Below are 16,295 nucleotides of genomic sequence, written 5' to 3' on the forward strand. Positions count from 1 at the left end.
GTGTGCAAGAGGTTCGTAAAGCCCTGAATGGCAGCAAGAACTGGGCTGCCCCGGGTCCAGATGGCATAAACATCTTCTGGTGGAAGAAATTTTCTTCTACACATGCTCATCTGGCCCGGATTTTTACATCATACATTCAGGGCGACGAACCAATTCCAGACTGGCTGGTAGAAGGGCGAACCGTACTCATCCCTAAAAAGGGTGACTTGTCCGACCCAAAGAACTACAGGCCTATCACTTGCTTGAATGCGGTTTACAAGATTTTTACAAAAATCTTAAATAACCGTATCTTGCAGGAGATAGAGCCTGTGTGGCAACAGATATACGAACAACGTGGCAGTAAACAGGGCGTATCAGGTTGCAAGATCAACTTGTTGGTAGATAGATGCGTCATTCAAGACGCAATCTACTACCAACGCAACCTGTCTATGGCCTGGATTGACTACCGTAAGGCATTTGACTCAACTTCACATGAGTTGATTCTCTATCTGCTCAAATGCCTCGGAATCAATCGCCAAACAGTGGGATGCATACAACGTACGATGCAGCTCTGGCGAACGCGTTTTCACATAGGAAGTGGAAATGCATTGCACGTAACCGGAACTGTTCAGTACAAGAGAGGCGTCTTTCAGGGAGATTCTCTGAGCCCTCTGTTGTTTTGCATCTCACTGCTGCCAATATCTGTTGCCCTCCGACAAACTCGTGGGTACTCTGCGGGGCTACCGAGTGATCGAGTATACTCGATCACTCACCAACTGTTTATGGATGATCTAAAGATATACAGTGCCAACAAAGATCATCTACAAACGGCCATCAACATCGTAGCAGAGTACACACGAGATGTCGGAATGTCTTTTGGGTTGGACAAGTGTGCGGTCGTACACCTGGCGAAGGGTAAGTGCTCTGATACGGGTGGAGATGTCGAATTAGTGGATGGGAGCGTCTTAAGAGAATTAGACGCCGGAGAGTTGTACAGATATCTAGGGATTGAAGAGCGGCAAATGCATGCCGTCTCTGAAGTCCGAACAACTCTTCGCAGTGAGTATGTTAGGAGACTCCGGAAGATCTGGTCATCAGAACTTTCCGGCAAGAACAAAGTCTCAGCTACTAACATGCTCGCTGTCCCGGTCCTACTTTACTCTTTTGGGATCCTGAAATGGCCTCGAAATGAGTTGAAAGATCTCGACATCAAAACCCGTAAAGTCATCAATATGAATCAGAGCATGCACCCTAACTCATCAGTCGCCAGGATGTACCTCTCCCGGAACATCGGAGGGAGAGGATTGCAGAGCTTGGAGCGGCTTCACGATCGTTTGGTTCTGAGTTTAACATACGAGGTTGCCAATTTCACAGCAGACGAGGACGACTTCCTGATGCAATTTGTTCATAGTCATGAAAATGCGCGGAAGGGGTCGTTCTTGTATAAGGCAGCAATCTACGCGGCAAATACCTTAGGTCTCGGAGAAATAAACGCTCTCATTGAACTCCCGAAAAAGGAGTTCAAGAGCGTCGTCAGGATAGCCGAGGAAAAAAACTCCTCGGTGAACACATGGATAAGTCCATGCACAGCGTGTATTTCAAACACGTCCGTGACCATGGCTTGTCCACCCAGCTGACATTCTCCTTCTTGAAGTCAGCTGGCCTGATGTCCGAGACCGAAGGATTTATATTTGCCTGCCAAGATGGTGTTATCAACACTCTCGAATACCGTAGCAAGGTGCTCCAGGCGCAGCTTCCGGACACGTCCTGTCGGACGTGTAAACAACATCCGGAGACGCTGATGCACCTTTTGTCGGCATGTCCTGTGCTGGCAAGAGGTGCCTACATAGCGTCACAATGCTGCCCTGCGAGTACTCTATTATCATCTCAGATATAGCTGAGGTATCGATGAGACACCAGTGCTGCCTTATCTGCCAGGAGATATTCCGCAGGTTGTTGAGAATGACAGTTCCAAAATTTATTGGAACATACCATTCGCAACAACCCGGCGGATTGACCACAACAAACCTGATATTGTGCTCTTTGACAAGGCTACTCGTGACATTTATGTCATTGAGTTTTCGGCCCCAGCCGAATACAATATCTCGGCCAAAGAAGAGCACAAACACCAGATATATCAGGATCTCCTGTTTGAAATTGGCAAACTGTACCCAGGTTACCGTGTCAAGCTCGTCGTTTTGGTTGTCGGCGTCCTTGGAGGGATGAAACAGTCTTTTGTGTCTTCACTTGCGAAGATACCGGCTTGCAGTTCAGCAGCCGTGTCTCTAGCAGTGCGGATGCAAAAGGCTGTCATTTTGGGATCCCTGCGTCTACTTAGGCAAATGAATTTGGCCTGCTGCACTCACTAACCGCCTTGTTGTGTGGAGTGGTGCAGCAGTAATGGATGGCGCTCAGGCTGGGCCCTCGGAGAGTCGGACTCCGGGGAAAACCCCCCTGAGCAATTAATAACAAATAATAATAATAATAATAATACAAAATGCTGGGGTAAAGGATTCGAAGATGATTTACAAAGAAATGAGAGCAAGGACATTACCCAATAATGCGGGAATGCCTCGAAGTAATGTACGATTGAGATAAGACGGAGTAGAGGAAATGATACGATAGTTATTGAAAGGAAAAAATACAAAAAGCGAAAAATAAAATCGGGTATAGTTGACAAGACGCAAAAAAATTAAAAAAACACCAGTGCAAAGTATAATTCCATCGATCAGAATATAAGAAAGAAATAATATTAAATTATCATGATATGCGGCTGACAGTCTGGTTATTTTTGGATGTCTCGTCACGGTCGCAAGACTGCCAGCTGATCGTTTTATAAATGGACCGTCATAATTGTGGCCAAAAATCTACTGATTTTATTAAATGATAGTTTAATTTCAATTATTTTGATAAAAATTTATAAATAATTTTTTTATTTATGTTCAAGACATTAATTTTTTCTTTTTAAAATTTTTTTAGTACCTACAAATTTTTTTAAAAAAGAATCCTAAACTTATAATTAAGACAGCGTAGCCTTTTTGCGGTAACAATTTTCAACAAGAATTAATAAAAGAAAGGCTTACACAATCACTTGGCAATTTGGGTCACTCTAAGTGAAGATTGTGGCGAAAGGTATTCGGTGATCTAGAGCTATTCAAGGGGTGGCCGGAATGGCCGCTGGAGAATTTATTGTTTCGCGTGCGACCGAGATACGTCCATAGGTGTAAATCAATCGAAGGCGACTTAATTTAAGGCACAGCACTGCACCAACCAATTAGCCTTTTTTACATTCTATTTTTGCCGAATTTTTTTTTATGAGAATCTAAAATTCGAGGCTCTGGTTTTTGTTTGTCGCTAAGCTAGATGGATTTACCTCGCGGCTTAGATAGGTTGAAGTAGGAAGTCTCTAAGTATTCGGTGATCACTTTTATTGAGAATTTGAGACTCGGAAATTAATTAGCTGTCATGACTCGTTAAGTATTTGGTGATGATATTCGGTAATTAAAATTAAGACACTGAAAAAAAAATTCTATAATTTATTTTAAATAATTACTAACATCCTCATTTATCGGCATGATTAATTATTAAAAATTGTAATAAAATTTCAAGCTTCTAAAATTTTATCAAATCTAAAAAAAAATTTTTTTTTTTGATTAATTCCAAAACTATTAAAAAAATCTTTCACCACAATTAAGTAATCTAATCCCTTCGAAGCAAATTAATAAACCGAAAAAGAAAAAAAAATCAACTCCCATTGTCTTAATTAATCCGTGTTTACCCTAAAATTTAACAGTAAGAAAAATTTTTCTCTTGGAATCGAAAGTAACTGAAGCACAGCCTCACCCTCTTGGAATTAAGTAATCAAGCATCAGCCTTCCACTGAGATATAAATTCCAAGAAAAAGTTTTCCAATAAAACTCACGTTGAGTAAATAATAAATCAAAAATCCTCTCGACTCTGGATTAATTAACAGAAGTTTAGCGTATCAATTAATAACGAAAATACGATAAATAAATATCATACTTATAACTATAACAATTATAAAATTTAGTGATATGATATCGAACATCGTTAATATAGTTAATGAACGGCTTATTGAACAATTAAGTGATCGACTTTGATGAAGTAGGAGCTATAATCCATGAACCTTGATGGGAGCTTCAGAGCGTTGATAAAGTCCATGCTCACGTTCAATCAGCCATCACCATCCAATGGATAGTATTAAGCCCTGATATTACTTGTACCCCTGATGGATTAAACACTGCAACCAGATTACAGGCTGCCTTGCATCGGTGTGAGCATGTGGATGTCATTGGATATTGAAACTTACCTGGTGCCTAGTAGCTGTTGAACTAACGCACCAACCGTACAAAAGATATAATGTTGTCTGATCGAAATTGTGAAAATTGTATTGAGCTTATCAGAATTCCGACAAGAAGGCGTCGGCTTTGTTCTCCAAATTAAAGGACCCTTTGTGGCAGAAAGCTCGGGGAAAATGACGAGCATCTCAGAAGAAACGCTGTACAAAGTAATGACATCAATGGCTGGGACACAATACAATGAAAAGATCTGTATTGATAACTCTGCTCTGCTTTGGGTCGGCGTCGTGGGAATTCAGGGTTGGACAAAGCGCCCACAATTGTATTATCTGCTGATAGCTAAAAGTCGGTACCTTCATGGATATTTTTCGATGGATATTTTTTAATCTTTGGTGTTAATGATGATAAACTGGAAGCACAAAACGCAGGATGGAAGATCATCCTGAAGATGGGGATTAGTAGGGAGCTAAAGACCCAGTCCGCAGATAGATGCTGCGAGAGACTGAGAGAAAGCCAATCTTGGAATGGTAGAGTGGTGATGTAAATTGGGAGTAGAATGGTTGGCGAGCTGCCAGAATAGCTCTGAGCGAGAAGACCCGGTCCTTTCACAACCTAAACCCCAAGACCAGACTCTCACTGCTCAACTACTCTGCTACTCCACTACTCCACTTGGTTTCTATAGTACCTATTACCTGGGTATTATTCAGTCAAGTCACTGGAATTCTGCCAGGAATATCTAATCTCAGTATTTACTTACTATCGTTTTCCTGTTACTACTTATATTGCCAGATAAATATTTCCTTTTTGAATTTTTTTAGAGGTGATTGACGAGCGAATTATCGGTGATAAATTTATCTTAGACTTTTTTTTTTTAGATTTAAAATTGGTTTTTACTTATTAGATAACTTTTTGAGTAAAAGTATATTAGTTAAAATTAAGTAGCTTTTTTTTTATAATGGTGATTTTGATATTTTATAAATTGGTTTTATTGCAGCGATATTTTTTTCGGATTCAGTGTAATTTTTATGAGCGTTAAATTTTTTATTGGAACTTTGGAAAAATTTTTACGCCAAATAATTTACACGATACTGGAGATGATTAATTTGCAAATGATAAATAAATAAAAGCTGAAAATACAGGGTTGTTATTGATGGAAGAGAAACCGTGCGCGAAATATTTATTAGAGGGATTTGTTTGTTCGCTTTTTTTGAGAATATACTCGGATAAATATAAATAAATCGGGTATGTTTGTGACTTTGTAGTCGCGGGAGTTTGTTGTTTTAGCTGTTTCAAAGTTGTTTGAGCTGACTGGTCAGTTATGGCCTCGGAAAATCTAAAAATATATACACGATAATAGTAATTGAAATATAATTTTGTTATTCCGAAAAACAATGTCATTAAATATTTACAAAATAGCTTTTGTCGAAGTGAAAATATAACTTTAAAGAGGTTCAATGGAGTGCGTCAGAAGATAATTGTTTGAAAACACTGTTAGGCGATTATTACTCGGAGCAATATTTAAAATAGCCGAGACTTTCGCGTGGGTTAAATTGAATCTCTTTCTCGGGAGACGAATGTTTGTGTCGCGTTAATTATGCCCTATAATTATGAGAATTACGTCATCAGCCCCCGGCCTGTGGAGTCACGTTGACATGTTTCGAGACCAACCCAGTTTAGTAATTACTTCTTCTCCCAGCCCAATATTTGATCTTCCTCAATTCCAAGTGTGTATATTTATCCAGCTCCCACCAGGGCTGCAAATAAACCACTCGCATTTATTCATTTTTGAATATTCGCCTCTAGCCTTTCCTCACTCCATCGCACCCAAAAATGCTCCCAATCGTTCATTTATTTTCTTCGGCGTCCGCAAATAGCCGTCTAATTATCTGGCCCATCGTGAATTCTCTCACCCAAGTGTTAACTTCCTCATTTCAACTCCGTGCCGAAAATCACCAGCGACGCAAAAACCAACCAAATTTTCCACCGACAAGTCACTGGGACTCCAACACACCAATACTTGACTTTTTTCCCTATATATTTCCCTCACGTATTTTTTTTTTCTATTCCTCAAGCATACCCTCTATTTATATGATATCCGCTGCGTAGAAAGCGTCCAATAAACCCCACGATTTTCCGATATCCGGGCAGCGCCGCAACGTAATCACCATTATCGCTCTCCCTTATTACTTATTACATAACTTACCAACAAATTTGTTGTTTATACTCGACGTATAACGGCTCGAGTGAGGAAGTTTAATAAATTTCCAGGGAAGCCCGTACATATCCCATTTTTCGAGCGATTAGTTTCATCAGCGCTATCACGATTCAGTTCTAATCTAATCTAAATTAATAAATCATAAATAAGGTGAAGAAAAATAAAGACTCCAATTTCTAAATAAATAAACGTACCTATTGGTGGCATTTACGTTTCCCTTCCTTGCATTAGTCACGATAATGAATGACTCGGTTTCCAATTCCAATTCCTCGGTCATGATCAAGATATTACTCTGAATGACAGCTGGAGAAAGAGAAGCAAGTGTGCGTGTCATTGGCGATTAGTTGAAACGTCAACATTTCGAGTCAAGTAAACCGTGGATGCGTGAAATTCCGCGGTAACTATCTGATATTCGAAGCAGGCTATAGACTATTAGACTATGGAGAGTTCGGTTGGATCGAGAGCATCGCCGGGAAGTAAAGGACTTTAGTAGAATCCTCCTCCACTCCAATTATCACACCCAATCGACATTTCCTCGATAAATCGATAAGACTCTTCATCTGTACTCGTCTCATTTCGCTCCATTCGGCTCCCATCTTCTGCTAGTTACTAGTTTAGTTATAACTATAACTGTTCTTGCTTTATCCTTAGTTTCCCGGATTATGTCTTATCGCCATCAACGATTCTCCAGATTCTAGATGACGTTAATTATTGAACTTTCGTTTTATTTGTTTTTCGGTGAGATCGGAGACGTTTTTATTGAAGAAACTTTAAGAAAATTCTCAAGGATTTTTGTTACTTTTTATTTTATATAAAATTAGTAGGATAAATAAATATTGCTGTCTTTCAGGATGAAATTTTATCAGTTAGGTTGAATTAAAAAAATTATGATCTTTTATTTTTTTATCACTTGCCAAATATTTTATTGATGATTCAAAAATCGGGTTTTTTTCGAATATTGCCGGGATAACTATTAGAATTTTCAACATGAATTTTTTTAGGCCTGTCGAATAAAAAAAAAATTTTTTTTCGGCAAGGATATTGCTTTATTTTCTTTAGTTTAATCTGTAGAAAAAAAAAGTTTCCATTTAAAGTTAATTTTTTTTATCGATTTTAAATTCCAATTCTGCCGAGGCTTTTAGTCTAGAACACCTCAACGACATTTACATTCAAAATTCGTTTAAACGGCTTACAGGTCATTAAAAAGTTACCACTGTCCTTGTGAATTACCGTAAAATGCTTTAGAGATTTAAGGAAAAAATCAACTGATGTGTTTTTGAAACCAAAATGTACATTTTTTTGCAGTTACTTAATTAAATTGTTCACAAAGTTGAAAGCTTTTTATATTTATCACTACAGAATTAATTTTTGAATTTTTATACAATTAATGATCTACTTTTTAATTCATAATATCCAAAATTATCTTGAATACTAATTTTAATTTTTTTTCATTAAGAAAATAATTATTTTTAACTTAAAAAAAATTTTTTTACAGATGGTGACGACGCAGCCGGAATCAAATGTGGAAACAGTGACACCCGAAGACACCGGAACAACTTTCAGCAAACTAAGACAGTTGATGACGGTAACGGGTAATGGTAAGCAAACTTTATCTATTAATTTATTTATTAATAGCTATGGTAATAATAAAAAAGATTGGTGCATTTATTTAGAACCGCGGGAAACGTTGAAAATTTAATATATCATGCATCCAAATGTTTACGAAGGAATGGAACAAATAGAATGCAAACATGCAGATATTGAAATATGGTTATCATTTGTTTTATAACTTGTTTTCCTCTGCAAATACTAGCTGCTGGCTTCGGCTTTAGCTTTCATGTTTCCTTAGGGAAATATTGCTATACTTTTTAACTGGGCATATTTCATCGTAAACACAGAATTTATTCAATAGATCAAGTGATGTATATTTTACCGTATTCGGAATGTCGGTGTCGATGTTACGGAACATAGACAGTTTTAAATAAATTGCAGTAATTTTTTTTATAATAAAAATTAATAGCACTTTTTAATTGGGCTCTCAAACGGGATTATGAGAAAAAGATAATGAATCTTAAGTTGAAATTTTTTTTTTTTAGTAAATTATTATTACAGAAATGTATTTATCTAAGTAAGAAGTGTAACGAGAACTTATTTATAGAGTTTCAATAGGAATTCTGTAAAATGATCATTAGCTTTGATAAATTCGCTTCATGCTTTTTAATTAATTTTCGCTGTAAAGTTCTGTACTTGTGTTACGTTGTCACTTCTTTAGAAATTCATATCTCAAAGAGAAAGTTTGCGCTAAGAAAATATTTTATTTCTGAACAGTATAGAGCTCAAAACGTCTCTACAATCAAAAACAGTTAGTCTAAATAAATTTTGTTGAGATTAAAATTATTTAATAGAAGCTTTGAAAATAAAGGATGGCAATGACGTAAGTTACCCAAGAATTTGAAAATTTCCAGCACGTTTTAATTTGAATGTACCTTTCGAGTGGGCGTAGCGCTGCTGCGACGTAAATTCAATAAACCGATGATATTTATCACGGTATCGTCTTTTTATTGGAGGAGTTCTATACATTTAAAACCACACACTGGTCTGTTTGCTCCGAACTTATATTGCTCATACGGGGCTTAGATCAGAATAGAGAAAATTTTCCAGGCACGTGCCGGTTCTTTTATTCCATTCCTGTCCCTCGTTCTTTCTTTCATCCTTCGCCTCTTCCTTGTACCAAGTCCCGAGACTTAAATTCACAAGATATACAAGGGTCCTCCAGAATTTGAATACTTCGGGGTCAAAGTTTCGCGAAGGACCGTAAAATGACGGAGCCAAGATATTTCTTATAACTAAAAAACGTCTTTGGGATAATAACAAGAATAAAAAAGTATATAAAGAAAAAGAAAGAGAAAAAGGGAAGAATAGGTATGACCGAATTAGAACCAAGGGTGAAATCTTCGAGGGTAAACTTTGAGGCTCCTTTTTCTCACTCTATCTCAACTTTATCTTTTTGCCAACTACCCTTCTTCACCTCACTCTGTCCCCATCTTACAGCAAACAGTCTTACTTAAACTTTCATCTTTTTTTGATTCGAGCATCCTCTTTTTTTTCTCTCCTCCTTACTACGTAATACGGCTTATTCGCCAGGAGACTGTGACCAGAGACTATGCCGAGGTGCTAATTGGACTCAAGACTTTCAGACGTTTCAGACAGCGACCTTGCCGAGTAACATGACCCGATATCTTCCAATTCATTTTGCACCCCCGCTACCGACAATCTAATAAAAAAAATATAAAAACTGCAGACTGGAAAAAAAAATCTCACGGCTTTGTGAGAAATATTATTCCGGGGGACTTTGAATTTTGCTGGTGAAAAGTTAATTAATGATTCAGTGATTTATTTTCTGGTAAAATTAACTGCGAGCTGAAAAAAATTATTGATTCAAGAAATAATATTATTTTAACCGAAGAGATATTTAAAATAACTATTTTTAATAAAATTGAGGCTTGATAAAAAAAAAAAAATTATCAATTTTCAATAAATAAAAATTAAATATGTTTGTTGAAATTATTAACTTTTGTTTAACTCCGAAAAAAAAATTCTCCATTTAAAGCAAGTGAAATAATAATGTTTTTAAATCAACAATACTTACTTTCAATTAAATATATATTTTCTTTAGTGTAATAAAAAAAATTCAAATATTCATACCTGTGAATAAAAAAATTCTTGATACTGTAGTATTAAAGTTTAGGTTATTGATCGCCGTGATTAATAATCCAGACGATGTGTTATTTAGATTAGATGGTTGTCGGTTCTGTTTGCGTTTATACACAAGGTGTGACGATTTGGGGTTATTGTACAAGGTAATAGTTACAATTAGAATGCCTGTCAATACTCGTTCATGTAATTTATGTTAAAATAAATCACGATAATTCAGAAAAAAAAAAGAAATATTACAGCCAGTAAAAGCTTAATACCTACCTGGGTAATTTTAAACGGAAAATTAAATTTTTTATGGGTTGTAAGGATTAAAAAAAGTGGCAGACCGGGCAGAATGACATCTCTTAACTTATTACTTCTTTTAACAATATCTAGAAGCATTTACGACTTTTTTACTCCCTTCTCATCTTTATTTTACTGTGGGTTATATTTTATTTTGTATTTATCATTATTATTCTCCAGTATTTCCATTGTCGGTAATTCTATTCGATCCAACAGAATTACATTTTAAAATGTATCCCAGCAGTTCAATTCGGGGTGAAGGAAAAACCGAACAAGACGGATAGAAAAAGTCGAACGTTGATAGAGTTATGGTTACAAGTTTCCACCCAGACAGGTTTCATTTTCGAATCGAGTGTCGTCTTTTATCAATTGCCTTTATATTTAACGATACTGTCTATCTTTTCTCTGCACTAGAAAAGATACTTTTGACTTTTTACTTCTTTTTAAATATTCAATATTACAACTTGAAAAATTTTTATTATAACTTTGATAATAATATATTAATTATTTAATTTTTTTTGGTTAATATTAAATAGAAAATTTAATCTTTTTTTTTTTAATATTCTTCAGCCTTATCATCCACCAGAACCTTAGCCAATAAAATGTCACTTTTTAAAAATTTTCTCACCTTTAAATTTCGATTTTTCATGACACCTAAATCAAAAATTTTCCAGCAATTAAAAGAAACAATTAAAATTAATCATAAAAAATATTAAGATAAAAAAAATGACTCTCTAATCATCACTATCAACAAATAAGCCGTTTAAAATTCTTATCGTAAAAAATATAATATCAAAGCATAATAAACAATATCAATATAATCAAATAAACGTTCGTTCCGTAAAACCGTCCACCGAAATGCGGTTACACGTACATCAAAATAATCACGTCAAACACAATAATTATTACCCAAAACCCTTAGTCATAAAACCGCGCTTCAATAATTAATAAAATTAAATAATTAATAGCAACCACTCGTCGCTCATCACCCGTTTTCTAGACATTAATTATCCATAAATTACTTATTCACCGACCGGATGCTTCATTTAATTACACTTGCCCCTTTTTTTGTTTATCTTACTCCCATTATCGCAGACTCATTTTTCGTGGCGCGATGAATATTCATGAATTTCAACACTCGGTCACCGTCAGCTTCTTTTATTTATTATTATTTATTTTTAAACCCGTACCGTGATTTCAGTTTCATCGCTGAAATAATTACCGTCAAAAAACTTGCCAACTGTTAATTATACTGTCATTTTTCTCGTGAAATTTTTTTTATACAAACTTTTGAGCTGGAAATCTAATTATGTTAGGAAAAAATTTTTTGGAAATTTTTATGCAGTATTTAAAGAAGTTTTTTCAGCATAAAAAAATAAAATTCCCCTTTAAGAACTTATCAGACGTAAAATTGAAAAATTCTGAAAGAAAAATACTTTAGCTGAATTTTTTCGACAATTTACAGAAGAATCGTGAATTTGATTGGTCAAAAATGAATTATGTGATTGAAATTGCTTGAATAGTTTGATCAATTAAAAAAAAAAAAAAAAAAAAAAAAAAAACACACAATTTCATTGCAATTATATTTTATTTATTTTAAGAATTTAAAATAATTGTTTTGTGTTGTACAATTGAATGACTCAATTTAAACTTCGTACGAGCCGCAATTATCGTGATTAACTGGGACCAAAGGTATTGCCTTAAGACCGTATTTATCGATAGCTTCCTCTAGTTTGTATCTGTACGTTGAGCAAAGGTCCTGAGTTTTTGCAAGATATGAAATCCATCCATTTCTAAAAAAACGAAATTTATTTTTAAAAAACCGCAACGTAAATTTTGAATTTTATTTATCTCTTAAATTGAACTCACTTTATCTCATCATTGCATCCCAAATAAATAAGGTAGTCATTATTGGTGTCCAGCAAGGTAAAAGTTACTCGTGGCATAGTGCTGTTCAACGAATTGTCCTTTAATTCAATCTCCTGGTTCTTAATAGTCGCTTCATAAGCAAACGATTCTCTTTTGCCAGTTCTACATATTCAAAGACACAAATTAATATTATCATATAAAAATAGAACATAGTAATAGTATGTAAAATATATAATTACTCGTTTGAAATTGAAAACAAACGTGAATTCCAACTGTTGGAACTAATAGGCTCCAAATTTAGACTAATACACTGTTTTGATGCGGGCGGTTTATTGGGACTGTCTACACATCCGAAATAATTCCCAGAAATCTAAAATAATTTTTTTTTATTAGGGAAATATAGAAGCTTTGTTGTAGATGTCAATGATTAATTGCTTTATTGCAATGTTCGGATGAATGTCAAAAAATAAAATTATTTTCAAACAGGATAAAACTTTTCGTTACGAGGCGTGCAAAAAACATAATAGACTTACCGCAGAGACATTGACAACCACAGTGGCCACTTGAATGCTAGAGCATGAATGATTTGTTATTGCCGCGGATCTTATTTGACCGAAAATGGCAGCCAAGATGCAGATAATTATTAAATTCTTCATTCTTGATGATTATTGCTAAGAAATATAAACTTTAACACTGTACTATGGCTTTAAAATCCGGCGTTTATATACCAAACTTCGCTAGGCGCAAGAGGGGAGTTAGGAATTCGATTGGTCAAAAAAAAAAAAAACATGTAATAATAACTGCAAGAGTAGCTTCGTTGAATTACCAAAAAAATAAAGCAATTAAAATTTTACAAATAAAAATCATTCAGTTCATCAAAAAATAATTAAGTTTTTGCGATCATTTCGATAACTGACACAAAAGTAAAGTAGTTGATATCTTACTTCGTAACATTTTATTTTTTACTTTGTTATTAAATTTTAAAAGAATTATTTTTCTGTTCTTTTTTTATGACTGTGCAAGGTAATAATGCAATTTTTACTTCAAAAATAAATTGTCATAGTCAAAAATTTACCTACAGTTTTTATTTCGTAATTTTTACTTACAAAATAAAAAATCACAGCAATAATAATAATAAAAAATACTCCAATTATTTTTTTTATTTTTTATTCTTGAGCTTATAATTTCTTATCTAAAAAAAAATATAAATCATTTTAATTAAAAACTATTTAAAATTATTAAAAAATCAAATAAATTTTAATAGGCCTAATTAACAAACTAAATACAAACATTGTAATTATAATTAACCCCACGGTTTTTCGGATTTTTTAATTAAAATCCCGAGTTGTCCAGCTATTATTTTATTTTATTGTTTTTTTAAATAGTTAATTTTTTTACGGCACAATAATTATATTATAAATTAACGAGATTATTAACGAATGTAATAATTGAAATGCATTAACATTTCAAAGTGTTGACAAGTGTATTCAGGGGGGTTGAATTTGTTCAAGTGGACAAGAGGATCAGGAAGGATTTTCCGCAATACACGAGTCAAGTGTAGGGGAAATGGGGTCAGGATTAAAAGCAGGTGAAAGGAAAATTTGAACAAGGGTTGATATAATTGTAATAAATTTTTATTTTTTTAAATTGACAAAAAATATTTATTTGATTAATAAAAAAATTTTTTTGCATCAAAAAATGATTTTAAATTAAAAAAAAAAAATTTTTCTTTAAAAAAAATCTAAGAGAAATTTTTTTTTAAAATAAAGATATCATAAAAATTTAACTCGATAACTTTGAGCGACGCTTTCCCCTTAATTCAAGTTGAATATTTGCTTTGTATGCAAATGCAAGAGCGGAGATGAGTTTAGAAGCGGTGTAATAAACGGTTTGGTACATATGATGCTTGCATGTATGTATGTCACAATGCGTGACTAGTATTCATTATTTCAGCGTCGTTTACTCATTGTATAAATCTTCCCCACGCGCTCAAGGTGTGTATTTAAAGGGAGAGGTGAAATGAAAATTTGAATAGATTTAATTTAATTATAGTATAGCTTTTTAGGGTTGCTTATGAAAAGTGTTGCCTTTTTAAAAAATCCATAGCATTAAAATTTATACCTAAAAATAAAATTTAAATAAAAAAATTGATGAGTCAAGTGTTTTAATAAAAAATTCCCCCAACAAAATTGACAAAAAAAGCTACTAAATTAATTCCGAGTATAGAATTGAAGTTTCTTTTTTTTTTTTTCGAAAAATTGCAATGTTAGTCTACTTATCTTATTCATCCTTTTACCCTTATTTTCCGTCGCTTAAAGTATCTACTACACTACGACTGCAGCTTTTTGTTCTACTTTAAAAAAGTTGAGAAAATAGAGGGATAAAAAACGTCGACGTCGATGGTAATATAAATTACGGCAATTTTCCAGATCACTTGACAAACTCTCGTAATAATTCCAAAATATATATATAATAATAAATCTAGAAATCTTAGTATATATCCTTATACTGGCGGGAGAAATAAATTTTTAATTAAAACTTTTATTGGTCTGTTCGAAAAAACGTTATTGGATTTTTTGTTTCTTGTTTCCACGATTAAAGTGTTCGCAATCCCTCGGTCTATAAAAATATATGTTTTATTTTATTTAACTTTTTGTTTCGCTTGTTGGATTCTTTAAGTCACGAAACGAGATAGAGAAAACGATAAATTCTCGCTTAGTTGTTTTTGCGATCTTAGATTAGTACGTGTCTTGGTTTTTTTTTTTTTTTTTTTTTTGTTCAAATAACTAAATAATAGTTCCTATAAAAATAACTAAACTTATTTTAATTGCTGATTTTATTTAGCTTACATCAGCAAATTTATTTTCAACTTATATCTTTAAAAACGTTAATATCCAAAAAAGTATAGTGCAATTTAACAAAAGTAATTATTCAATAAAGCAAAATTTTATTTATTTATAGTTCACGGCAAAATTTTATTTATTTTTAGGTCACGGCAATTACATAGTGACTGCAAGGTTGCTAGTTTTTATTTATTTTTACTCGCATTTTCCTTCGAAAATAAATTCTATGATTTTTTTCCTATAAAAAATGATCAAATACAATTTTAAAACTTAAATTTAAAAATTAAAAAATTGTTTTTTCATTGTTTATTTACCTTTTGTATTTATATTTCCCAGTTCGTCAAAAAAAAAAATATTTCCACTTGACTCTTAATTAACTTTTGAAATTTATTATTAACCATCCAAACTCAAATATTAGCTGAATAAACAACCCAAATGTTTCTATTTACTTTTTTCAGTGGCAAAAGGTACACCGGCTAAAATTACACCCGTGGAAGATCTAGTGCCAAAAGAAGAAGCACCAATTATCGAGCCAATAAAACCGTGAGTACTTTAACTGAATACTCAAATAAATCTACAATATTAAGATTCATAATTATAATTGATATTAAATTATTCATTAAATTTATATTAAAGGTCTAGTCATTAAAAAAAAAGCAAAATAACAAGGCAATAAAAAAAAAAATAAATAAAAAAAATAAGAGGAATAAAACGTAAAATAAAACCTTGTCATTGGATCATTTTGATCAGGCATTTTATTTAACGAGACTTCGTTATCTCCTAGTGTTCGTAATACTCGTGAACCGGAAATGCTTCCAGTTGATTTTTTTTCATTTATATTTTTTATTTATTTAAAAATTTTTTTTTCACCCTCTGTACATATATGGGACGTGTGTATTTATATTTGATCAGATCCCTTTCTCTTTTTGCTGCATCCATTGTTTACCGGGATGAGAAATCTCACACATCTGACGCTTTGACCCGATTTTTATAACATCCAATGTCCATTTGCGCGGAGAAATATTCCATATATGAAAAACAGACTTTTATTTCTAACATCAAGCTTTTCAT

General features: G+C 33.5%; 2 protein-coding genes across 4 annotated transcripts in view; one reads left to right on the forward strand and one right to left on the reverse strand.

Moving 5' to 3' along the window:
• Positions 1-16,295, forward strand: part of Fife (regulating synaptic membrane exocytosis protein fife) — a 96,249-nt gene that overhangs the window by 23,910 nt on the left and 56,044 nt on the right. For all 3 annotated transcript variants that reach the window (XM_074256213.1, XM_074256215.1, XM_074256214.1), the window contains 2 exons: positions 8,009-8,111; positions 15,683-15,767. In XM_074256213.1, the coding sequence (XP_074112314.1) occupies positions 8,009-8,111; positions 15,683-15,767 (188 nt within the window). The remainder of the gene's footprint in view (positions 1-8,008; positions 8,112-15,682; positions 15,768-16,295) is intronic.
• LOC141536015 (uncharacterized) lies at positions 12,158-13,037 on the reverse strand. Its single transcript, XM_074256217.1, has 4 exons — positions 12,915-13,037; positions 12,621-12,751; positions 12,382-12,543; positions 12,158-12,305 (listed from the first exon to the last, which is right to left on the reverse strand). Exons 1-4 carry the CDS (start codon positions 13,035-13,037, stop codon positions 12,158-12,160), a joined length of 564 nt encoding a protein of 187 aa, XP_074112318.1.

The sequence above is a fragment of the Cotesia typhae genome, unplaced genomic scaffold (assembly GCF_013202065.1).
Source record: "Cotesia typhae breed Kobodo isofemale line unplaced genomic scaffold, CoteBio_Ctyphae scaffold_152, whole genome shotgun sequence".
Classification (NCBI taxonomy): Eukaryota; Metazoa; Arthropoda; class Insecta; order Hymenoptera; family Braconidae; genus Cotesia; species Cotesia typhae.

Excerpts from the sequence above, each read along its gene's own strand:
- LOC141536015 (XM_074256217.1), bottom strand. The coding sequence starts at position 13,037 with ATGAAGAATTTAATAATTATCTGCATCTTGGCTGCCATTTTCGGTCAA. Across the intron at positions 12,544-12,620 it reads TTGTTTTCAATTTCAAACGA|AACTGGCAAAAGAGAATCGT; the intron begins GTAATTATATAT and ends TTGAATATGTAG. Across the intron at positions 12,306-12,381 it reads GGATGCAATGATGAGATAAA|AAATGGATGGATTTCATATC; the intron begins GTGAGTTCAATT and ends TCGTTTTTTTAG.